This window comes from Scyliorhinus torazame, chromosome 18 (genome assembly GCF_047496885.1).
Source record: "Scyliorhinus torazame isolate Kashiwa2021f chromosome 18, sScyTor2.1, whole genome shotgun sequence".
NCBI lineage: Eukaryota > Metazoa > Chordata > Chondrichthyes > Carcharhiniformes > Scyliorhinidae > Scyliorhinus > Scyliorhinus torazame.
Genome location: NC_092724.1, coordinates 157,714,381 through 157,740,908, shown reverse-complemented (window position 1 = coordinate 157,740,908; position 26,528 = coordinate 157,714,381). Strand labels below are relative to the sequence as shown.

The 26,528-nt window shown below is 43.9% G+C and overlaps 1 protein-coding gene across 5 annotated transcripts in view; it reads right to left on the bottom strand.

Annotated features, from left to right (window-relative positions):
• The window catches only part of helz (helicase with zinc finger), a 290,186-nt gene that overhangs the window by 15,085 nt on the left and 248,573 nt on the right, over window positions 1-26,528 (bottom strand). For all 5 annotated transcript variants that reach the window (XM_072483730.1, XM_072483732.1, XM_072483731.1 and 2 more), the window contains one exon: window positions 948-1,200. In XM_072483730.1, the coding sequence (XP_072339831.1) occupies window positions 948-1,200 (253 nt within the window). The remainder of the gene's footprint in view (window positions 1-947; window positions 1,201-26,528) is intronic.

Below are 26,528 nucleotides of genomic sequence, written 5' to 3'. Positions count from 1 at the left end.
TTTAAAAAAATTAATAAATCTGGAATTAAAAAAGTCTAATGATGGCCATTGTCGATTGTCGGAAGAAAAAACAACTGGTTCGTCTTTTAGGGAAGGAAATCTGCCATCCTTACCTAGACTGGCCTACATCTGACTCCAGACCCATAGCAATGTGGTTAACTCAAGGGCAATTAGAGATGGGCAATAAATGCTGGCACAGCATTCCATAAACAAATTAAAAACATTTTTAACCTCCAATCTCATGTAACTGGAATATGGACAAACCCAATGAACTTTGCTGACCAACTGATAGCTTTTTAAAACTCAAATGTTTACCAAAGTATTTCCAGTTATATATTTAATCAGTTTTCGGTGTCCCCACCACATGAAGCTTGCAGCCAAAAGCACAGTTGCTTTCACAATGACCATTCACGCCAATAAGATCTGCACGTCACGGAGAATAACCATTCAAGCACAATTCTGTTAATATGATTTTACCTCCAGACCCTTTTGACTGAGACACACTAATTAAAACGATAGGAACATGAGTGAGGTATTAAGCGACACGAGACTGTCCTACCATTCAATCAGAATTCACCTTATTCCATTTATCTACCTTGGTTCCACATCCCTTATTACCCTTGGCTAACAAAATAAAACTCACCATTTTCACTGTGCCTCCCCACTCAAGGTGACACGAACCTATGCCTGTCCCTATTCTGGGGCTTGCAGGCACGCTACCAAGATGTTGTCTGTTGAAGCATGACAAGAGATCTTGTTGGAAAACACTAATAGTACTCAAGTAAAGAGCACATCTCATTTCTTGACCCTACCTTTTGAAGACGTGCATTGTCCTGGATCAACTCAAGTCCTAGGAGATGGATGCAAAAGGGGAAGAGCACCCAGTCCTTAGGTAGGTAAATCAGCGCATGGAATACATCAAAAACACAAGTATCAAGCTACTATACCTAAAAGATCCCGTGGTGCCACCGCTCTGTTGGATCCATTGCACAGAATGCTTTGGAGGGCAGCCGAAGTGTTGGCGTTCACCCACATCTCTGGAGACGTGTAGTTGTATGAAGAATGGTTGCTGTGGTCTTGAAGCTCCTTACATTGACTAAGATTGCCTTGAGGATTGCTAGAATCTTCAGGAAATGTTTGAACAGAACTGGCTGAAATTCTTCTTTGGTACAAAGGCCTTCCTGGTCCTCTGGCTTCATACTGTTAAATTGTAACAAGAGGAGAATTGTGTTTAGTGTTCAGTAGTATGGCTATCCATTCCTATGTAATAAAAACATTATTGCATATATGTTTTATTAAAATCAGAATAATCATTAAGTAATCTCAATTTTCAAAATGTTTTAAAAATATCCAAATAAAAATATTTTGCTTTATTAGTTGAGTAATTAATCAACATCTGATTGCTTTAATTTCTTTTTTTAAAACAAATTTAGAGTACCCAATTCTTTTTTTTCCAATTAAGGGGCAATTTAATGTGACCAATTGACCTACCCTGTACTTTTTGGGTTGTTGGGGGAAAAAGAGATCCACGCAGACATGGGGAGAATGTGCAAACTGCACACGGACTGTGACCCGGGGGTCGGGATCGAACCCGGGTCCTCAGCGCCGTGAGGCAGCAGTGCTAACCACTGTGTCACCGTGCTGCATTCTAAGCGCCAGTGGGATATACTGATAACAGAAAAATCAGTATAGTGTCCCAGAGTGGAACTTTGCTCAGATTTCAATCTGAGGTGGATTAAATAGGCAGGTGCGAAGAGAGAATGTGGCGTCTCCCAGAAATAGAGTACAAGAGGAGAGGGTTGGAGAATAAAAATTCCAATCATCCCCGGAGTCTCCTGCGACAGGGACTAGTAGTGCAGTGTGGGAGTAGACATGCCCCATCCTCAGAGTTACAGGTAAGGCCAATGAAGGGGATAAAATACAAAATTTGCCCATTAAAATCCATAAAAATTAATAATAAAATAATTTATTTCCAAGTCATTAAACTGACCAATATCAAAAGTTCCACAAAACTATTTTCTTCCCATTCTCTACTTCAGCAAGAACTCCTCTGAACCCAAACCGCTTCTAAAATGAATGTTGAAGATAACCGGATAAATTCAGTTCTTGTAGAATCGTGCATTTTAAAAATCCACTGCTTGCATTATTAGTTTAGGAACACTTGAATACATATTACCAATGTGCATCTCCTAAAGAATTGACATTTACAGCTCATTCGCAAAGCACAAAATGTATTCTTGTCTCGACTTAGTGCACAGCTTATTGAAGGTTTATTTGATTCTGAGGGCACTTCAATCCCACAAGCCTTTTTTTTTTTTAAAAACAGCAGTTGGCAAGGGGCAATTAATTCTATGGTAGAAATTAAGTCAGTGTTGCATGCTGAACGTGATATTTATCCAACAAATATAGCCAGCCAAATGGGCAATCTGTTTCCATGTAACATACATTTTAAAAGAAAATACTTCCAAAACTATGGGCCGTACAGGATTTGAAATGTGTAGACTCTTTGGAAGAGTCTTTTTCTGGGATTGCTGGTAACAAAGTATCTCCACTTGAAATAGGATCTGCATTTCACAGAAAGATATTTAATGGAGGCCATTCACCATAAATTAACGTTCTGTGTTCCTTAGACCTCCCAGAATTTTGAACATTTCTATCAAATTTCCTCTCAACATTCCTTTCTCCAAGTACAAACGTTCCAGCTTCTCCAATCTACTCTCATAACTGAAGTCTCTGAAGGGCAGCACGGTGGCACAGTGGTTAGCATTGCTGCCTACGGCACCAAGGACCCGGGTTCGAATCCCAGCTCTGTGTCACTGTCAGTGTGCAGTTTGCACATTCTCCGTGTCTGCGTGGGTCTCACCCCCACAACCCAAAGATGTGCAGGGTAGGTGGATTGGCCACGCTAAATTGCCCCTTAATTGGGAAAAAATAATTGGGTACTCTAAATTAAATAAATAACTAACTGAAGTCTCTCATCCCCGGAACCATTCTTGTAGATCTTTTCTGCACCTTTTTTTCATGCCTTCACATCTCTCCGGCATGATGCCCAGAATTGGACACCATACTCCAATTAAGTTTGAATCCGCTACCCCAGAGTGCGGTAGATGCTGGGACAGTGAGTAAATTTAAGGAGGACTCAGACAGATTTCTAATTGGTACTGTGTTGAAGGGTTATGGAGAACGGGCAGGACAGTGGAGTCGAGGCCAGGGTGGGATCAGCCATGATCACATTGAGGGTGTTTAGGCTTGGGAGGCTAAATTGCCTACTCCTAGGTCGAGTGTTCTAGGGAGGAGATGCTCTGGCAGATTTTGCCATCCAGCTCTTGTAGCATTGTAGGTAACAGATGCGGAACATATCAGCCATGATAGAATGGCAGAGCAGACTCAATGGGCCGAATGGTCTAATTGTGCTCCTATATCGTATGAACGTATGAACCAGTGGTTTATAAAAGGTTCACCATAACGCCCTTGCGTTTGTGCACTATATCTTTGTATATAAAGCCCAGGGTCCCATATGGCTTATTAGCCACACACCCAACTTGCCTACCGTCTTCATTGATTTATACATATAGTCAACTCCCTCAGCTGCGGCACCCACTGTAGAATTTCTCCCTTGATTTTACAATGCCTCTAATTCTTCCTACCAAAATATACCCCTGCTGCTTTAAATTTCATCTGGCACATGTTCGCCCATTCCACCATCCTGTCTGTCTTCTTGAAGTCAAGCACCTTCCTCCTCACACTTCCAATTTCTTCGCAAATTTTGAAATTGTGCCCTGCACGTCATTAATAACTGCAAAGAGCCGACATGGAGTTTGAGCCTGTAACTTCAATCTTGGGGTTCAGCTGACAAACAGGAGCCACTGAAAGTTTGTTTTGAAGTCATCTGAACTTTTGAGTGAAGAACAGCTTCCCAACTGCTCCGAGCCATCTGCCACACATATAGAAGCTTCCTGTAATCCAGTACGATGCCCTCTCCAGCAATAAAGCAGCAACAATGTCAGGAATGAAATACCGATTTATAAATGTGAGAGCATAGGCAACTGCAGGCAATGCTGAGACAAATTGTTAGTTGAAACTCTTGGATCCTTAAGGGTGCCACCATGAACTCGAGGCCATTATCCTATTGTGCAATTCAGGTTGTCGAGTACAGACTTCTCACTCACTCCATGGTCAGAGTCTCTAGATTTAACTTTCGCATGAATAATCGGAATTCAAAAAGGAATTCAGCATTACAATCCTGTCAAAACAACAGCGCTTTCAATTGTGCCAAATGGAACCACTAAGCAGTAAAACCACGATTCACAAGGATCCCAGCATTACTGTGCCACATTTAAAAAATCAAACCTACATACATTTTGCATTAACTGATGCGTTTTTCATTTTAAACAGGTGATTTCTCCATGAGCAGAGATTGGTTTTGTAGACTGCAATTCCGTTGTGCCCAAAATGCCAAAAGCACATTTTCCTTGACCATAATTGCACACAAATGTAATTTGTCATCAAAAATATGTCAGCTTAAACCTCTTCCAAAAGGCAAGGTTTAAAATGGTAGCCATTTTCTACAATGCATTCAGAATTGGAACTCAGTGACTTGTTAATGCCCCACATGGGCAGATAGACAGCTGGACAAGTTAACCTGGCTGGAACAATTAAAAAGCTTGATGTTTTTATTTAATTGTTTGAATCTTTTGCACCATTCTATCAATAAAGAACTGTATTTCTTGTTAAGAAACCGTTAACGTTCCCTAGTACTTAAGTTGAAATTGGGGTTTTAATTATTTAATAGACTGCTCCAATAGATAAAGCCATTGGATATAGCACTTGGAGCGAAGGGGATGAAAACGATATGGGGGGGGAAATAAAGAGTCAACATTAGGCAATTGAGTTGGATGATCAGCCATGATCATAATGAATGGCAGAGCATTCTCGAAGGGCCGAATGGTCTCCTCCTGCTCCTATTTTCTATGTTTCTATGATACAGGTGGCGCTGTTTTGTTGAAGAAGTGATTACTGATCACAGTAATCTTGGAGTTGAAGTCAAGACATGCATCCTAGTTCTTATAAATGGCGGCACGGTAGCAGTGGTTAGCACTGTTGCTTCACAGCGGCAGGGACATGGGTTCAATTCCCGGCTTGGGTTACTGTCTGTGCAGAGTCTGCAAGTTCTCCCAGTGTCTCCGTGGGTTTCCGCCGGGTGCTCCGGTTTCCTCCCACAAGTCCCGAAGATGTGCAGTTAGGTGAATTAGACATTCTGAATTTTCCCTCAGTGTACCCTGTCATGAGAATGTCGCTTTAAGAAATGGTTAGCTGCTCATGTTACTGCAGTAATGTCAGAGTGGGGGTGGAGCTGAGCTCTGGTTCTGCTTTTTAGTTTCACTTTGAGAAAAGCTTGGGTGGGTCTGTCTTTTTGGTTTCGTTTTGCAAGATTTTGCAGCTGAAGTCAGCCAAAGCAGCAGTACTGTTGATCTCTCTGCCATGAAGGACTATCTCTTGATCATTTGGTGAATTCAGAAATGTTAATGTTTTCAGTATTGAATGTAAACCCTGATGTTCTTCTGTTTCATGGTTGTTCAGTCTTTTGGATGTTAAAAGGACAGCTTAAAGGATTACTTAGTGTTGTATTCTTTGGGGGCTATCTTTGAATTAATGGTTGCTAAGATCTTCACTGTTTGTTTTAAAGAGGTTAACTTGAGTTCATAGAATAAACATTGTTTTGTTTTTAAAAATACATATCCATTTCTGCTGTACCACACCTGTAGTGTGGGCTGTGTGCTCCCCATACCACAATCTATTAAAAGTTGTGGGTCAGGTGAACTCCATGATACACTTTGGGGTTCTCTAAACCCTGGCCCATAACAACCCGAACAGGCGCCGGAGTGTGGCGACTAGGGGATTTTCACAGTAACTTCTTTGCATTGTTAATGTAAGCCTACTTGTAACATCAATAAAGATTATTATTATATAGTTACCAACAAAGCTTAACATTTCTTTGAAGAGGAGAAAATTTGATGTCATCAACAATGGCGAGCCAATGACCCCATTGAAAAAAGATTATTGAAACATGAATCATATTCACTAGAAACCAATTTGTACTCAGAATCTACATAGTCAACTTCACGAGAGGAAGGAATGGAAGAAATCGATAAGAAAAGTGAAAACAAGTACTAACACGTTATTGGACTCTTAACAATTATTGGGTTAAATAGCTAATCTCTCAACTGTAGAATCAGAATCACAAAGCCAGGCAAAAAGGTTTCAATTTAGAGAAAACATTGGCATTTTTCAACAGAAACACAGAAGTTGGAATCATAGACACACTTTCAATTGGGGCGCAGTTTTGCAGCCACGTTTATGGCAGAGGAGAGCCGGAAAGAGAGTAATACTCTTGAGATTTCCCAAAAGTTGTGGAGTTTCTACTCCAAGGCACAAGTGTTTTTGTCTTTACAAATAGTTGCCTGCGGAAGCCAGCCTCACTTCCAGGCTTAGCGGTCTGTTGGGTGGATAAATCTAGTTACTGACTGCCCCAATCCCCACAACACCAATGCCAGTGACAACAGTTTAACCCAATCACAACTACACCACCTATGATGAGACAGAAGAAAGGGAAGTGAGAAGAGAGAAAGATTGATGACACCAGTCCCACTGTGCAGTAGGATCTTTCACGTATTCAACATCCCAAATTCACAAGCAGTTCACAGCCCAAATGTGTCAGGAAAGGCAAGGGAAGAGTTTATAAAACATAGATACATAATTACCAAGATTAAATACCATATTTGAAATTAGCCATTCCTTTTTACCATATAAGATACTAATTCTGCACTGTAAAACTTTCAAAATATTGCTGAAAGTTTACAGTTTGTTGCATAAATGTGACAAATATCGCAGGTTGAAAACTATACAAATGAAAATGTCCAAGTTTTGAAGTAACATTAACATATGTTCCCCAGTGTCTGTGACAGCAGAGCTGTCTCCACCAAACAGCGTGTTTGATGCCACCTGTGTTTGGGCTTTAGTCAAAATGTTAGTCAGAGGTCGTCATTAACAAATGGCAAATTTAGGTAATGCAAAAACATTAGGATAGCAAGATGGTTTGGTAATTGAAGAATACTCAAAGTCTACTGAAAGCTTGTCAGCTTTTGTGGTACTACTTGTTCAAAAAGGTATTCAGAAAGCTTGCACTTAGAAAACCAAGATGCATCGACAAGTTGAGATTAAATCTGAACTCATAACCTCTATTTACATGCAGAACTGTAGAACTCAGGGCATACATCGAACTGGCCCACAAAGTGCCTGGAACTACTTGCTGTACAAGGGGTACTGTTGCTATCATGAAATGAAAATCGCTTATTGTCACAAGTAGGCTTCAAATGAAGTTACTGTGAAAAGCCCCTAGTCGCCACATTCCGGCGCCTGTTCGGGGAGGCTGTTACGGGAATCGAACCGTGCTGCCGGCCTGCCTTGGTTTGCTTTCAAAGCCAGCGATTTAGCCCTGTTCTAAACAGCCATGCAAAGTGGTAAGAGAGCTGACATTAATAGCTCTTGTAACAAGCACATGTGGACAAGAAGGCATTCTACGTTTGCCTGGAGTTCGACAGCTGGGTCCCATTGGGAGAAATGGCAGGGTTCCAATGAATTCCAAACATATTGCATTCATCTATCCTACGTAAAAGCTCAGTTTAAAAACAAAGTTTAAACTGATTCTCAATAATCTGTGATTCACATTTCTTTGGTGATCTGACACACCCGAATTACAAGTGGCACTTATGCCAGTAATACTCAATAGTGGAAGATATGACCGTGCTCCCTTTTTTCTGGCCTCGCTTGGTAGTTTTAGCCTGGTGCTGTACACGGTCATGCAGCATTTGCAATTAATTCATTACCTCTGGCTGTTTTTTGGCTCTCTGTGGATAATAAGTCACATAGGCTTGATCATGTGCATCTTTTGTGTCTCCATTATCTGCTACTGCACAACACAACGCATGTTAAAAAGATATTGAAGTGTCACATTTTGAGTATTGGACTCAAATGTGTGCAACAGACTGTGTCTTTGAGAAATGACACCATTTGCGAGTATGACTGGAGTGACATTGAGCAAGGTTCTGACTGGGGGAGGAGCAGGGGGAATGATCTTTAATAAATGCAGTGAGACTGTGTTGGTGCTTATCACCATTGAGTTGGCATCTCTGGAGGTTTTTTAAAAAAGAAAACAGTGTTAAGACAGTTAGAGGATACAGAATACATTCCAGTGATTAGAAAGCATTAGTCTAACTAAAGGGCTCAGAGGACATGGAAACACTAAAGGTGAAGTTGGACTGGTCAATACACAGTTAAAGTCAGAGACTAGTAATAAATCACAATTTCCTCCGTGCGTTTATCATAAACAAACAGCTGCTTGATAGAACAGAATTTGGATATTGCTGAAAGAGAGAATACGTTGCTGAAGTTTCTCATTCACACTCATCAGACACAGAATTGCCAAATTTCAATCAATCCCAACAATTCATAATATTGGATACAAGGACGCTGATTGGGTGGAAAGATGACTCTGGACAAGGCATTGCCATGAAGAAAGTAATTATAGGCTCCTCCAACTCCCTGAAAAGTCCCAGGTCTACCTCAAAGTACACTGTACGAAGTCTTACAACACCAGGTTAAAGTCCAACAGGTCTGTTTCGATGTCACTAGCTTGGGGTTACCCCATCTCTGGATCTGTAAAGATTTAATCACCTGCTAATGCTCGCATTCCAAGCATTGTCTGGCATCTTTGAATTTGTCTATATATATGTTTCTGGAACATACCTCTTCATTCACCGGAGGAAGGAGCAGCGCTCCGAAAGCTACTGACATCGAAACAAACCTGTTGGACTTTAACCTGGTGTTGTAAGACTTCGTACTGTGCTCACCCCAGTCCAACGCCGGCATCTCCATATCAAAGTACACTAGAATCGAAGCATCTCAAAAATTTGAACAGATTCAAGACATTTCACACTGCCACTATGCAATGGATATGTGAGGATGTTCTGCCTACCACATAACTGAGCAACATATACGAGTTTCAGCGGCAGTATGATGCAGTGTACATCCCAGCGATTTGGCCGATCAAATCAAACAGCATGTTCCTTTGGTTGTTTGTCATAGGCAGAGAGCAGATGGTACTCTGTTCGCATTTACAAAACCCAGAACTAAATGTCTACTGTTAAATGTGACTCAGCATTGGACAACACTTGCTAAATAATCCTGAGTGCACTGGCAGCTACACTAATTAATACAAGATATTCAGTCGAGCATGCAACATTTACGCTTGCTGGAAGCGATATACATTTATATGCAAGAACCCATTCTCGGAAAACAAAAGCAATATGTTCAAGCCTTGCATTTAGAAAAAAAATGACTACTGAGCTTGGGGAACTTACAGTTCCTCATTGCTTTATCCTTGTAACGTCTCAGCCAATTGGAGTTGATTTGGCAACCAATTGACACTTGGGCAACCCTTTCCCCAAAAGTCCTGAGTGCAAGATGAAAAACTTAAATATGTCTCCTGTTTCATCAGGATCATAAACAGTTGCCTTTTTTTTTTTTTACAGATAATTTTCTTACCATTATGATGGTATGTTTGAAAACATAATTCTATGCAAACCCTTAAACTAAACTTCTGATCTGCAATTTATTTCTGTGGACTCGATGGCGAGGAAGGAGAGAGAGATAGTTAAATTCTTCCCCAGACGATGAGCAGAGAGGTTCTTCGCACAATATGGACATAACACTCAGATCAAACAAACGCAGCTAAAGAATAAGATTAATCGTCATTGGCTAGAAGCATCACAGCCTGCTTGAGGCTAGTTAAGGACCCAGGTCTGACTGCGGAGTGAACTCTCCACTGCTTTTATTTTGGTCAGTCAAGTGTTTGACATAGGAGATCATCAGAAGTAGTCGTTCCTGTTTGCCACAAGTGTACACTCGCTCCCTGTAGGGATACATTCCACTTAACCAAGTCTAGCTTAGGGATTCCCTGAAACATGCTCAGAAGTGAAGGCACTAAACAAATGGAGTTTAGAAGGATGGAAGAGGGGGAAGAGGGGATCTCATTGAAACTTACAGAATAGAGAGGCCTTGATAAAGTGGACGTGGAGAGGATGTTCCCACTGTTAGGAGAAACTAGAACCCGAGGGCACAGCCTCAGACTTAAGGGATGATCCTTTAAAACTGAGATGAGGGGGAATTTCTTCAGTCAGAAGGTGGTGAATCTGTGGAACTCGTTGCCACTGTGGAGACCTAATCACTGAGTGTCTTTAAGACAGAGACAGATAGGTTCTTGATTAATAAGGGGACCAAGGGATATGGGGAGAAGGCAGGACAACGGGGAGGAGGTCAGCCATGATTAAATGGCAGAGCAGACTCGATGGGCCGAGTGGCCTAATTCTGCTCCTCTGTCTTATGGTCTAAAAACACATATCAACCAGCATACAGCAGTTCTCCAGTCTACTCTTTCGGACACTGGCTTGCAGAAGTCTAAGCCCCAGGACAGGTCAATTCTCCAGGTTTCGTCAGCCACCCAGATGATTGATTAGTGTGTTGGATTGCTACAGGTTTGCCTTGCCCAGCTATCCGATCACGAGGCGCAATTATTACTTGTGCCACTGCACCTAAATACATCTATGCAATATATAACACACCAGGCACTCGCATGGCACACGTGCATCACACACCAGGCATCGGACATCCAAGTTTCACATTTTGTTACAGATGCAAAACGAGAAAGGCAGAATTTGACTTGAAGTCGGAAAATTAAAAGCAATTTTTTGGCTCTACCTGATGTCAGTTACATCGAGTCCCTCAGGGCATAGTTGACCAGTAGTTTTAAGACAAACCAGCCAGAGTAGTGGCTAATCATAAAAACCACATTCCAGATCCCACACCAGCTGTGAGCACTGCTGAGGAGATGTGCTGCTAATAAAGGTGTTCATTCAAGTCGGTTCAAATGTAACTGCGCCATAAGGTTTCACTTCACCATTAGAGCCTCGGGTGTAATTGGCTACAATTAAAAGATGGAACATGGAATGGGGCAGCATGGTAGCACAGTGGTTAGCACAGTTGCTTCATAGCTCCAGTGTCCGGTGCTCTTACAAGGGCCGGTGCAGACTCGATGGGCCGAATGGCCTCCTTCTCTACAGTATATTCTATGAATCATACACCGAGCGTCGTCAGCAGGACTGAATTTTGGTATCCAGTAAAACTGTGTTGGTGTGAATGAAAAGCAATCTTGTATTGACACACAAAATGTCAGGTTTAATATTACGCATTTTTCACAACACTGCATGATTTTCTTGGAAATCCCATACGGAGAACACAAGATAGCCTCCTTCCTTCATAGAATCCCGACAGTGCAGGAGGCCGTTCTGCCAGAGTCTGCACTGGCCCTCCAATAGAACACCCTACATCCCCACCCTGTCCCCTTAACCCAGTAACCCCACCAAACCTTTTGGATATTAAGGGGCAATTTAGCATGGCCAATCCACCTAAACTGCACATCTTTGGAGTGTGTGTGGTGGCGGTGGGGGAGCAAACTCCACACAGTCACCCATGTCTCGGGCGCTGTGAGGCAGCAGTGCTAACCACTCTGCCACTGTGATGCCCCTTGAAAAATCGGAGTAATGAGAATGGGACGGATGATTCAGAAACAGGCAGAAACTGGTTTCTTACAAAGATCCTGCAGCAAATTACTCAAAATAACTGCAATTAGTTTGACAAAAAGGATACACACAGGAAATCGCCATTATACACCAAAGCAAGCAGAATTCATGCTTGTTTACTTTGTGGAAAACCTGAGTTCCTCGTAACTGAACATGTATATTCAGTGAACTAAAAAGACAAAAAACATTTTTCTAACTGCAGCTACTACATTCGTTGGAATTAATTGTGTTATTGTACTGTTTTACAGTTAATATTTTGCTGGTTTGGATTAGCAGCTTCACAAGTCAAGAACCTGCTGTTCAATTGTACCCAACCTTCCCTGCCCACTCTTATTCATATTCCTCCTGCGTGGCATCAAGTTTCATCCAATATTTGGTCCTCTGAGATACCTGCCTGTATGTGAGAGGTTTTATAGGAATGCAAGCTGTTGCACAGGAGGTTTTGCAAATGTTATTATTCCATCCAAGTTCAGAAAGTCAAAACTACGGGATAATTCATTTATTAGAAAGTGGCAATTAAAGAATGCAAGATTGGCAACAGATCATTCGTCCTTCAGTGGGAAGAGTATATAGGAATACAGGGAAACGGGGACGGTCATTAAATCCCTCCGGCCCGCTCTGCTAATCTGCCAACTCAACTCCATTTACCTTCTTTTTTACTCCATATCCCGATACACTTATCCTAACAAAATCTATTGACCCCAGTCTTGAAAGTTCATTTTGTTCCCCAGCAGCACTGCTTTTTGGCAGTGTTTGAGATTTCAATTACTCATGTGTGAAAAAGTGCTTCGAGTTGCACTAAAAGTGTCCAGTTCTAATTTTAAGATTATGACCCCTTCTCTTGCTTCTCCTACCAGAGAAAATATTTCCTCATCTATCCTATTATTTTCACAGTTTAAGGACCCTGATCAAATCACCCCTTAATCTTCTGTGCTTAAGTGAATACAAGCCAACTTCATGCAATCCGCCCTCCTAATTCTGATGCAAAAATAGGCTGCAAAAATGTAATTCATTTAAATATGACTAATTATTTATTTACCCATTTCACCAAATGTTATTCCATATACTAATCATGGGATGTCAGGCAACAGTGAGTGACGTGGGACAGACAACATTCCAACTCTTCTCCTGCAACCTCCAGACATTTGCACTCAGCTGTTAAGCATGCAAAATAACTGCTGACACCAGAAACTATGGTGGACGCGATTACAAGGCTGAGAGAACTTGATTTACGACCACCACTGTACCCAGTTATAATGAACAAGAAACGCTCTGGCCTCGCCCTATATCGCATCATCATCCTAAATTAAATCAAACTTTACCACACCATCTGTTGTACTGGAGCTCAGTTTAAATATGGAAGACAGCCTCAATCCCAAATAGTCCATTTATTTTCTTGTGAGAAGCACAGAAAGGAAGATCAATAATGTGACGGTGGTTCAATTATTGCTGCATAACTAAACAACCGAGATCAGTTTTACTCCAAATTCGAAAACTTCAGCTGAAAGGGACGTGATCCTCAATCTGAAAGAAGGCTGGAATTATGAGGTGCGCTTTAACTCACCTATTCTAAAGTGCATTTACATCAATTATTTCATTCAAGAACAATAACTCAATCTATCTAGAATAGAAAAAAAAGAGTACTAATAATGTGCACTCCATTAAGGCCATATGTTTGTAAAATATCTAGACTTGCAGCAACTGAATTAGCCACAGCAAGCACCAACTACATGAACTGCCTGGCATACCAGACAAATTTAGATGTGCAGTAAAACTATGCGAGTGGCGAGTAAACTGAACTCTGAATTGACAGCACCCTCATACTCAAGTGACAGGTCTGATAAAGTAAGATGACAGGTGCAAGCAGCAGAAGACCTCGACTGCTGTCCATGGCCCAATATTCCTTTCAATACAACACAAAATGTTGTTAACCGCTTCACTTCGGTTCATTCTTCTCAGTATTTTATAAACAACAAATTCACACTAAGTTTGTTTTTCAAAATGCATCCTTACATGGAGAGGTTTAAAATTGGAGGTATACATATAAATTAATCAGGGTAACTGGGATAAAGAATCTATTGTCCAGCTTCCATTAACTACTCCTCTCACTCTGTGCATGTATGTCATATTAACGCAGCAAACATGCCAAGGCATTTTTATTCCTTTTGTAGTCAGACCAACAGTGGATTTTAGAAATGAGGAAGTGAGCTGTCCCTATTGACTGTGACCTTATGTCAAAGCTTTCAAAATAACACTACAGGGCCTTTTGGATGGCACATTGGCTAACACATTACTTTCCACCTCAAGGGTATGGGCTCAAAGCCTAGTTTGACAGGGTGAAGTCCCTTCTCACTTTCAGAAAGCCGCACGCTTTCTACACAAAATGAGCTTGTGCAGTCTCAGTCGATCTCTCGGCAGGAGCCAGGCAGCCCAGAACGGCCCATCAGTCAGCGATGCCACAGGTGCTTGGTGTGAGGAATGACAAAATTGACACCGTGTCAAGGGAAAGTCAAGGGCTTATTCATTGGTCAGAGTGGAGTGGAGACAAAGTGGAGAGAACATTAATCTGAATCCAGCATTGCTGTACATCACCTGGAATGCTGACATTAGGTGTCCACAACTGACTGATGTTCCACACCTTATTGAAGGGCATTTCCTTTTTCTTTCTTTTAAAAAAATATATATTTATTCAAATTTTTCAACAAATTTTCAACAACCCCCCCCAACACTAAGAACACAACAATCAGAAATTATACATTGGATTTCCCCCATATACAATAACTTCCCATATAACATTTAAAAACACAAATAGGGAGAAAAAAAAAACACCTTCACGCAAATGCCACCCCAAAAGAACCCCCCCCAACCTCCCCATGGGCTGCTGCTGACCTCCTCTTAACGCTACGCGAGATAGTCTAGGAACGGTTGGCTGAGGAACCCCTGCACAGATCCTCTCCAGCTTGATGAACCCTGCCATGTCATTGATCCAAGCTTCCACACTAGGGGGCTTTGCATCTTTCCACAGTAGCAAAATCCTCCGCCGGGCTACCAGGGACGCAAAGGCCAGAATACCGGCCTCTTTCGCCTCCTGCACTCCCGGCTCGTCCGATACCCCAAATAATGCTAATCCCCAGCTCGGCTTGACCCGGGCATTCACCACCTTGGACATAGTCCTCGCAAAACCCCTCCAAAACCCATCCAGCGCCGGGCACGACCAGAACATATGGACGGGATTTGCCGGGTTCCCCGAGCACTTCCCACATCTGTCCTCCACCCCAAAGAACCTGCTCAACATCACCCCGGTCATATGCGCTCTGCGAGTAACTTTGAACTGTATTAGGCGGAGTCTGGCGCAAGAGGAAGAATTAACCCTACTCAGGGCATCAGCCCACAGTCCCATATCTATCTCCTCCCCAAGCTCCTCTCCTCCCACTTGCCCTTTAACTCCTCCACTGAGGCCTCCCCTCTTCCTTCAGCTCCTGGTAAATCGCCAAAACCTTGCCTTCTCCAACCCATGCACCCAAAATCATCCTGTCCTGAATCCCACGTGCCGGAAGCAGCAGGAATTCCCTCACCTGTCGCCTCACAAACGCCCTCACTTGCATGTACCTGAAAGCATTTCCCGGGGGTAGCCCAACCTTCTCCTCCAGCGCCCCTAGGCTCGCAAACGTCCCATCGATGAACAGGTCCCCCCATTCTTCTAATCCCTGCCCGATGCCAGCTCCGAAACCCCCCATCCATCCTTCCCGGGACGAACCGATGATTCTCCCGAATCGGGGACCAAACTGTGGCTCCCACCTCGCCCCTGTGTCGCCTCCACTGCCCCCAGATCTTCAGCGTTACTTGTGGTGTACCTTGTCGGCGAGAGCGGCAGCGGTGCCGTCACCAGCGCCCTCAGGCTCGTGCCCACACAGGACGCCATCTCTGGCCTCTTCCACGCTGCACCCCCTCCCTCCATTACCCACTTAAGGTTCATTGCCACATTGGCTGCCCAATAATAGCCACACAAATTCAGCAGCGCCAGCCCCCCCCGTCCCTGCTACGCTCCAGAAACACTCTTCACCCTCGGGGTCTTATTCACCCACACAAATCCCATGATGCTCCTGCTTACCCGTTTGAAAAAGGCCTTGGGGATCATAATGGGAAGGCACTGGAACACAAAGAGAAACCTCGGGAGGACCGTCATTTTGACCGACTGCACCCTACTCGCTAGTGAGAGTGGCAGCATATCCCATCTTTTAAAATCCTCCTCCATCTGCTCCACCAACCGCGTCAAATTGAGCTTGTGCAGGGCCCCCCAACTCCTAGCTACTTGGATCCCTAGGTACCGAAAGCTCCTTTCCGCCCTCTTCAGCGGTAGCTCGTCTATCCCCCTTCCCTGGTCCCCTGAATGCACCACAAAGAGCTCACTCTTCCCTACGTTGAGTTTATACCCCGAAAGCCCCCAAACTCCCTAAGGATCCGCATGACCTCCGCCATCCCCTCCACTGGATCCGCCACATACAACAGGTCGTCGACATACAATGACACCCGGTGTTCCTCTCCCCCCTGGACCAGTCCCCTCCATTTCCTGGACTCCCTCGGTGCCATGGCCAGCGGCTCAATTGCCAGTGCAAACAACAAGGGGGATAAGGGGCACCCCTGCCTCACCCCCGGTACAGCCGAAAGTACTCCGACCCCCACCGGTTCGTAGCCATGAAGTGCATTTCCAACAAATATACAGTTAAAGTGTCATTATTACTTTTACTGCACTCTGTCCTGACAGTAATCAACTCAGCAGCAATGGTGAATCCCGAAGCTTCAATAAGCCAAAGGATCAGTTTTCTATTTTGCATTCAACAACAGTACTAAGAACTCTCTCAAGAGGTATCACACATGCCAAACTGATTGCATAGCTTTCCTAAACTGCTCTGACAAGCATCTCGCTGGCGTGACATTTCTATTTCCCATATTGTGCCCTTGCCAAGCAAGGCCAAAACAAGATGGAATATTTAACCAGTGATAAGCTGAAGGTGCATTTTGTACTGTGGACCAGATGAAATCCGATTAAACTAAAATTATTAGTACAGCGTTTCGACAATGAAGAAATATTACTCTACCCGTCACCTTTTTGAGTGAGAACACGCTTGTGATGTGTCTTGAAATATTTTAACACATTAAAAACACTATATAAATACCAGTCTGTTTTGTTTCACTGGATTCAAAGTGTGACACTATGGAACAAATGTACATTTAAACAAAACACATTGAATATCGTTTGTGGGCTATACCTTCTATATTATCACCTTCTCCAAAATTCCTATAGTTCCTTATAATGGACTATTTATGTAAACCCATCACACTAATTACACCGTCCCATCAGAGGAGCAATATTGTCCCTTCCATCTCCCCAGTAGACACGGTGGTTATTTCTGTTGCAACACCAGGGGGAGCAGTACCTGCGTGTGAACAGATGCAGTGTCTCGGTGTCATGGGTCTGCATTAAAACAAACAAGTTGGCTTGACACAGACTAACAAAATTAAAGTTACCCATGTTAGGCCTGTACAGTCCTTGGCCAATTCCAAGTTCTTGGACCTACTTACCCTTTCATTTATCAACTGTTCCCATTGTAAAACAGGCTTCTGATGATTCAGTAAATGATGAAGTTGCACAATCAGGAAATTTCCCAACTTCCAATGTGGAGATTTGATTGCAACAGTTAGCTTAAAGCCACCTTTTAGTAAAAATAAATAGTGTTTTGAATAGATTATTGGAAATGTCAGGTGGTGTACCTTTAAGAAATGGGTGTTTATCAAATAGCTGTAGTGAAGTCAGTGTGTGGGTGGAGCTGGGCTGTCTGTCTGTCTTTTATTTTAGTTTTGAGCTGTAAAGCTGCTTTGTGGCTCTGTTTTTTGGTTTCATTTTCAGAGTTGGAGAACTGTATTCAAAGCAAGCAGATGTGTAATGATCTCTCTCTCTACAAGCTAAAGAATGTCTTCAGCTCACTTGATGATTTCAAAGTGATACCTGTTTCTGTAGAGAATTTAAACCTGCTGTCTTTGTTTAAAAAGGGTTTAACTTATGGATGTTGCTAGGAAAGGTATTAAGGGTTACCTATAGAGTATTGTATCTGTGGGGTTACGGGTGTTGGTAGTTGGTAAGATGTTTACTGCGTGTTTATAAAATGTTAACAGGTTTCATAGAATAAAAATTATTTTGTTTTAAAAATACTTTAGCTCTGTTGCTAAAATCTATTAAAAGTCGTGGGTCAGGTGAACTCCATGATATACTTTGGAGTTTTCTAAATCCTGGTCCATAACAGAAAAAAAATCATCGCCCAATGTGAGATTTGAAGTCATGACACTGAGATTAAGACTCCCAATATCTACCAACTGAGCTACTCAGACTAGGAGCTCCCTGCACAAAACCTTTCCAACTTGTTCATGGACATTCTATGGATTATCGTTCTTGTATTGGTTAAAGTATTGTTATAGCCCCCACGGGAACGACTCGATCGATCTCCATGGGGGCTCTTGCGTACGCGCTCCCCTGCTGAGGGGCGGAGGCCCAACAGCAAACTCGTTAATTCCCCGAGATAAAGGCCAGCCCAGGAGGGTGTCGGCATTTCAGTATGGTCCTAGCTGGATTTATTGGTGTGAGCAGCAAATAAACCATTTCAGGGCTCCTGATAAAATGGAACTACAGATGGTGCTGCTGGTCACTCAAGACTATGGCTGCTTCTCAACGCAAAGGAGCAAGGTTAGCCGCTCTTCAGTAGACTGGACGTGTTTGACGCGTGTGTGGAAGACTGGGCTCAGTGCGTATGCGCTATTTTTTCAGGGTGAACACTATTACTGGGGAAGACTGCCAAGAGCCGAACCGACTCTGCGGCCCCAGACAAAGACGTTTGAGGAATTGGTGGCGGTCACAACTAACCACTATGGCCCCAAGCCATCGGTCATTATCCAAAGATACTGATTCAATACAGCTGAGAGAACCCCAGGGGAGTCTGTTACTGAGCTTCTGGCACGGTTTACGTAGAACAATGCGACTATGGGCCATCCCTACCAGAGATGGTATGAGACTGCCTTGTGTGCGGAGTAAACAACATGGCGATCCAGCGGAAATTGCTGGCCGAACCCTCGTTGGACCCAAAAATGGCCATCAAGATCTCCCTCTCACAGGAGAGCGCAGAGAAGGGAGTCCAGGATACATCAAAGAGGAAGGTGCATAGTGTAGGGAGCCCCCCCCCCATCCCATTCAGAAGAGTGGACCCACTGGGACCTCGCCTTTGCACGAACACTATCGGGGCCAGGCCCGTTGGCAGGGGGCTGCTGGAGCTAGGCGAGACATCTCCGCTGAATGAGTGGAAGACGACACACAAAGCTGCAGCATCTGTGGCCAGAGAAACCGCAGGGACTGGCAATGCCAGGTCAGCCAACAACAGCGTCACCCTGGTTGAGGGAGGCGCCTGCCTGGAGCCAGGACCCTCCACCTAAAGCAGCTCGACAAAGTGGAGTGCATGCAATTGAATTGCATCGCAGCAGGTTGCCCCCATCAAAGTCACTGTCCAGGTGAATGGTCACTCACTCGTAATGGGACTGGACATGGGGGCTGTGATCTCAGTAATAGGACGGCAGATGTTGACCTCAGTTGCCAATGGACAACAGTCCCTCAGGTTGCCTTTGATAATAGTATGTGATCCCGGCCGATTCTGCTGGGCCTTGATTGGCTACAGAGACTTCGTTTAGACTGGCAGTGGATTTCCATGATGGGCACTGGAGGATTATACAAAGTCCTGGGGAAGTACCCAGACGTATTCAGCGTAAGCTCAATGGTGCCCTGGCGAAGATACACGACCTGGAGGCTCAAGCAAAGTACTTCAGGGTCCACCCATTCCCTACTCATTACTGACAAAGGTAGAGGATGAACTCAACCATTTGGAAAGCCAAGGAATCATCCCGCTGGTAGAATTTGCAGATTGGGCAGCGCCTGCAGTCCCGGTACTGAAACCGGACAAAATTGTTCCTCTGTGTGGTTAGCACTGCTGCATTACGGTGCCAAGGACCCGGGTTCGACCCTTGCCCAGGTTACTGTCCGTGTGAAGTTTTCACATTCTCCCCATGTCTGCGTGGGTGTCACCCCACAAACCCAAAGATGTGCAGGTTAGGTGGATTGGTCACACTAAATTGTCCCTTAATTAGGAAAAAAAAGAATTGGGTACTCTAAATTTATATTTAAAAAATGTTCCCGTGCGGGGATTAAAAGGCTCTCATTTGGAAAGATACCCGAGACTACTACGCAAAGTTGGTTGGAGGACATCCTTTTTCTAAACTCATGAGTCACGCACATCTCCAATTGGAGCTAGCCGTGGCTTCCAGAAAATACGTGACCATTAATACCCACAGAGGCCTCGATGAATTTACAAGGATACAATTCAAGCATGCGCTATTTTCCAGAGAGTCATGGAGAGCATCCTCTAAGGACCACCACGAGTGGTGGTCTTCTTGGATGACGTCCTGGTCGCCCAAACCACCAAAAATGAAAACCTGGGCAACTTGGAGCAAGTCCTCCGTTGGCTTTCCAAGATTGGTGCCCGCCTTGAGGGGAAAGTGTTTTCTACACCAGAGGTCACGTACTTGGGGTATTGCACCAACTAAGCAGGCCTGCACCCAGTAGAGAAGCTGAGAGCAATCAAACATGCCCTCACACTAGAAAACGCGACTGAATTGTGGTCGTCCTTGGGACTCATGAATTATTACGGGAAATTTATTCCTAATTTGGTGACCATTCTCACACCACTTCATGCGCTCCTGAAGAAACATCAAGAATGGGCTTGGAGAGCGCTATAAGAAGAAGCTTTCGCCAGGTAAAGTAGCGGCTGTCGCCAGAGTTGCTGATCCATTAAAGTCCCTTTTGGTCACTTGTTATGCCCCTTACACAGAATCGGGGCAATGTTATCCCACCACATGGACGACGGAAAGGAGAGACCGATAGTCTGAGTATCATTGTTTTTGGCTGCTGCAGAGCGCAACTAAACTCAGATTGAGAAGGGGCTGGCCGTCAACTCTGCGGTGAGGAAATTGCACCAGTCTGTGTATGGGCGTTGGTTCACTACCATAACGGACCACAAGTCATTCCTCTCATTGTTTAAAGAGGACAAGGCAATTGCGCCGATAGCATCTGCCCACATACAGCAACAGGCCCTAATGTTAGAGGTACAGATCGCAAATGTGGACACTCGGAGCCGGCCCCCGTTGCTGACACGCCTCCCATCGCCACCAAGGATTGATGAGGTTGTGTCAACCTTAAATTTACAGCCGCACAAGTTCATGATTGGACACAGGACTCCGAGCTGGCAAAGTTACACCATGTTGTCTCACACGTGGGCCAGCAAGGGAAATTGCCCAAGGAGCTGCGGGTTTTTGATACCAAGCAGCAAGAACTCAGCACGGAGGACGGACCTGTGAGGTGCTCGTGTGGTGATCCCAAGTCAGGACAGACAGACCATACTTCAAGATCCACACAATGGACACCAGAGGCTGTCAAGATGAAAATTCTAGCCAGGAGCTGTATATGGTGGACAGGCTGGATGGCGATATTGAACGACTGACCCAGCGATGTACCACGTGCCAGGTGCATCAGAAGCTTCCGCCAGCTGCACTCTCCACCCATGGGAATGGCTGGACCGGCCTTGTGTGTGCCTACATGCAGAATTTGCCAGATGTTTTCAAGACTCAATGTTCTTGCTGATAGTGGGTGCCCATTCCAAATGGCTGGATGTCCATCGAATGCTGACCACCACTTCGAAGGCCACTATTGAGAAGCTACGACTCATTCAGTACCCATGGCATCCCAAAGTAGTCAAACAACGGTACCACATTCACTAGTGTGGAATTTGCATACTTCATGAAGGCAAACGGGGTGAAGCACATCCAGACAGCCTCATACCACCCTTGCTCAAATGGCCTGGCTGAACAAGCAGTGTAGACTTTCAAAAAGGGCAGAGGAAACCGGCCACGGCATCTATCCAGACGAGGCTGGCGTGTTGAGTGTTGCCGTTGGAGTGGCACTGGCGTAACTGTTGATGGGCCGTAGGCTCAGAACCTGCCTTAGCCCAACTTTCCCAATACTAGAGAGAAAGTAGAACAGAGACAAGACCTTCAGCGGTAGTACAGAAGTGGACAGACACAGGACAGGCGTTTCCGACTGGAGAACACAGTACATGTCCAAAACTTCTGAGTGGGTGCCTGGTGTATTCCAGGCACGGTGGTGAAACAGACTGGACCAGTATCTTTCACGATAGAAACATGAGAACGGACAGTGCGGAAGCACCTGGACTGCCTCTGGAGCAGGGAGCCAGCATCAGGACAAACCCCACTGGAGGTACTGTCCTCCAACCCAGTTTGCCTGACACAAGGGGGCCTGGGGACACGAGATGCGTGAGGTGGAGGACTCAAGATCCGACATGGAGACTCAAGACATCGGAGCTTTCAGACAAAAGCCTCGCCAGAGAATGGTTGCCGATGGTGTCCCCCAGACGATCATCGCAAAAAACAACGTTCCCCAACATGTTACACCCACCCAGAGACAGCCCCACAACAGCCCAAGGCACCACTGCGGGCAAAATGGAGAAGACGACCTCCGCTACTCTCTGCAACAGAGGGACGTACTGACTTTGGGTGTGGGGGATGTTATAACCCACGAGTGCAGCTCGATCGATCTCCCTCTGGGGATTGTGGAGGACGAGATACCTCGCTGAGTGGCACAGGCCCAACAATGGACACGTTAATTCCCAGAGATAAAAGGCGGCCCAGGAGGGAGTGGCATCTCAGGATGACCCTGGCTGGGAGCATTGCTTTGTGGCAGTATTTCCGAGCTGCGAGTGGAAATAAACCATTTTTGACTCAACTTTTCAGAGCTCATTGACTACGATAAATATAATTTTACCCATGGCAGTATGAATAATATGTCACAGCATGTTGAGACCATTTATAAATTGGATTTATTTTCATATATAACCACAAGAATAATGTCAGTATGGAAAGCTTGATATTAATAACTCCTGTAACAACCTTTAGTGACCGTCTAGTAAGTAAACCTGAATGTCTTGCCTCCAGAAGGGTGTAAAGCCTGTTGCGCATTATCTTTAAACAATAAAAGTTGAGGTAAAGTTTGGAACGTGGACACGTGCCAGCGGCTGCAATGTAGAGACAAAACTGTTTCCGGCTCCTTTCTGGTGAGCGGCAGGAATTACAGTGATAACTAATACCCAGTTTCCCAAATTTACTGTAACCTCTTCTACATAATCAGAAATGACACAAAGTGTAGTTAGAAATAGGAACTATCTTTAACATTAAGTAGTTGAGACAAATAGCACAGATGGAATAAAGGGGCATTTAGATATGTACAAGAGGTAGAGGTGAATTGAATGATATGCAGATGGTGAGAGATGAAGTAGGTTGGGAAGAGGTTACTGATTTGAGGACAATCTTATTGAGACATATAGGATTCTCAGGGGGTTTTACAGGGTAGAGGCTGAAATAATGTTTCTTCTGTGGGTGTCTAGGACCAGAGGTCATAATCTCAGAATAAGGGGTCACCCATTTAAGACAGAGACGAGGAGGAATTTCTTCTCTGAGGGTTGTGAATCTGTGGAATTCTTTACTGCAGAGAGCTTTTGAGGCTGGGCCATAAAGTATGTTCAAGGCTGAGATAGACAGATTTTTAATTAGTAGGAGAATCAAGGGTTATGTGGATAAGGCGTGAAGGTGGAGTTGAGGATCATATCAGATCAGTCATGATCTCATTGAACGGAGGAGCAGCCTCGATGGGCCAAATTCATTACTTCTGTTCCTACGTCTTATGCGGAACGTAAATACGGGCATAGGCCAGGTAGGGCAGAATGGCCTATTCCTGAGCTGCAAATACTATGTAATCACATCAAATCAAAGCACCGCACAAAATAAAGTAAAAACATTCTTCAAAATAAGCACTGAATTATGTCTGCGTGTCCTGATCCAGTTATCCCCTAGCCTCTAACCACACCTTAGCTGAAAAGGACACTAACTCCTGTCCCCTCTGTGTATTATCACTACGGAAATCAACAGAATTAAGTGACCGTAGATATTGATGACAGGAAAAGAAGTGGCATTTTAAGATTTGGTCTGCACTATACAAACGATGATGGAGCAGTACAATAAATGACCAAGCTGAGCCTCAATAGCTGACAGCTACACACTCCTTGCAGCAACAATACTATTCAGTTAGATTATTGCTCTGTGTTTTCTTTGCACTTCTCGGAGTTAAGAAATCCACGTAGTTCTCTCAGCTTGCACTCGTCATCGGGACAGACCTTCCCAGTAAGGAGGAAGTTGCCACAAATATCACAATTTTATTGGTCTGATAATCATAGGAGGGGAGCTCAAAAGGAATATGGAATAATGTGACTTACAATTGTAGGGCCTATACTTAGCACAGAGTTTATTTATATTTCTGCCTTCATTCAGAACAAAGATTTTCAATTAGTCCAGGTATAAAACGGTGTTGCTGATTGTTTGCCTGTTATAGAAATTAAATGGAATGGGAATGCAAATGAGGTGGATTCTGTTAACAGCTGGATCCACAATTCCAAACAACATGTTGGCAATCTACCACAGTAGATTTTCTCATTTCCCTCTCCTGGAAACATATTCACAGGGGTAGCCTTCCGGAGTTGGGAACTGCGGGCATCAAGTGCCCATTTGATCCAGTGAGTATCAATAGCCTCAGCATCCACAGAATCAAAAACAAACCTCATCCACCATCCACACTTTTTAATAGCAGCGATCGACAAACAAGAGCAGAATTTGTTTACTGCACCCTCCAGCCCCAATACCACTGAGGCCATTTGTACTGGTTGCCTGCGGGCAATCAACTTTCCTGGTCTGTGCCTCTCTGCGTATTGAGATAGGAGAAGCCATCCCTCTAATTGCTCGTCTCAAAGCATATTTTTTCTTCAATGACAAATCTTTCCAATCAATCCCCAGTCATTTTGATCGAGTGTCAATTGCCAATCACTATCTGAAATTCCCAGTTGTGTAGCAGCATCATGGATGGAGTGGCACTTTCGTTCAATCACAGTGCTCAAGGCTACAACAATTCACATTGGGACTGGTTTTCAATTTCCAAACCATTCATGCTAATTATTGTTCAGGGATTTCTTTTGGGAGAATAGTAAAGTAAATGAAGAAATTACTTGTACATGAAAAGCACTGTTTTAAGGGTCATGATATTAAAACACTGCTTTACTGTTCTGAAGGGGTGGCGGGGAGTAGGCAAGCTGCTTGTACAGAGTATTTACATGCAAATCTGCACATTTGACCCTCTTGCAACTCCATCAGTCCCTGTCATTTGCTTGCAAATGGACACAATCATCAATCATTACTTTACTGCCCTGGTACTTCTTTTAACTCTGAGGGGCCTTTGAGAGTCCAGCCAGTATTCCAGAATGAAGGGGCACTGACTCAACTTCTCTCACACATGACAAAGATGAGAGGAAGCACTATATGGAGGAGGAAGGTTCATTATAACATTTAAATAGATCATCACAGGATGCATGACAAGAGGAGCCATAGAAACAGAATATTCTTTTGAGTCAAGTTGCTGGCAACACTCATCATGAGGCACATCGTGTCATCAAGGGACAAACGCTCGAGACAGTCAGGCACCAATAACCATTTCCTTTCCTGGCTAACCATTCACGTTGGCTCATGCCTCTTACTACACCTTTGATTATCTGGTGCTTCACTTTCAGTTATGCCAAAGCATCAGGCGAAGTGCTCTCTGGATTGTGAATGGAAGCCGAGCACAGCATCAGTAGTTATTCCTTTCTACCCAGACTGAAACAGCTGGAACAAGTTGTCAGGAAGAGTGGTAGACACAAGGACACCAGGATCTTAAAATAATAATAATAATCGCTTATTGTCACAAGTAGGTTTCAATGAAGTTACTGTGAAAAGCCCCTAGTCGCCACATTCCGGTGCCTGTTCGGGGAGGCCGGTTCGGGAATTGGACCCGCGCTGCTGGCATTGTTCTGCATTACAAGCCAGCTATTTAGCTCACTGTGCTAAACCAGTCCCCAAGGCAGCTACATGTTGTACAGGGAAGACAGGCGGGAGAGGTTTCTGGAAGGATGCAAACAAATGGACTGAAGGGTCTTATTCATTTGAATTTGTGTGCCCTGGTTGATAGAAACCACTGTTGCAATCACAGATCAGTTATATTTAATTAAAACATTTGTTTTAGTTAGGAGGCACTGAAGATGCAAAGGTTAAAGCAGGAACTAATGGAAATTAAAATTCCTTTGTCGAGTACAATTGGGTAATTATTTGGATTGATAACATATAGATTGCTCAGCATGACAGGAATCCACTTACAAGGTGCTGACCAGCAACATCGGAAAAGAGATGACCAAAATATAGATTTTATAATGACACTGTCTCTGCCACTTTGAATAACTAGTTTACTTGCTTTCTTTAGTGTCAACTTGGTTTGTGTTAAAGTTGTGTACTCAAGCTCCAGTCATAACTGGAGCACACAATCTAGATGGAATTTTCAGTGGTGTGCTGAGGGTGTGCTGCAAGGTTGGTGCCATCTCTCAAATTAGGCCTTGACTGAGGACTGGAAAGATGTTATACCAGAAGACGTTATAAATGATGAACACCATTGGTTTATTTTAATTTATTTAACCAGGAAATTCTTTCAGAATCCAATTTGCTTTCCATTCCAAGATTTTCTCTTCCTCTAGTCTTTTTGGAAATCTATTCCACATCTGGTCAATTAAAATTTCCCAGCATCATTCTTAAATTTAC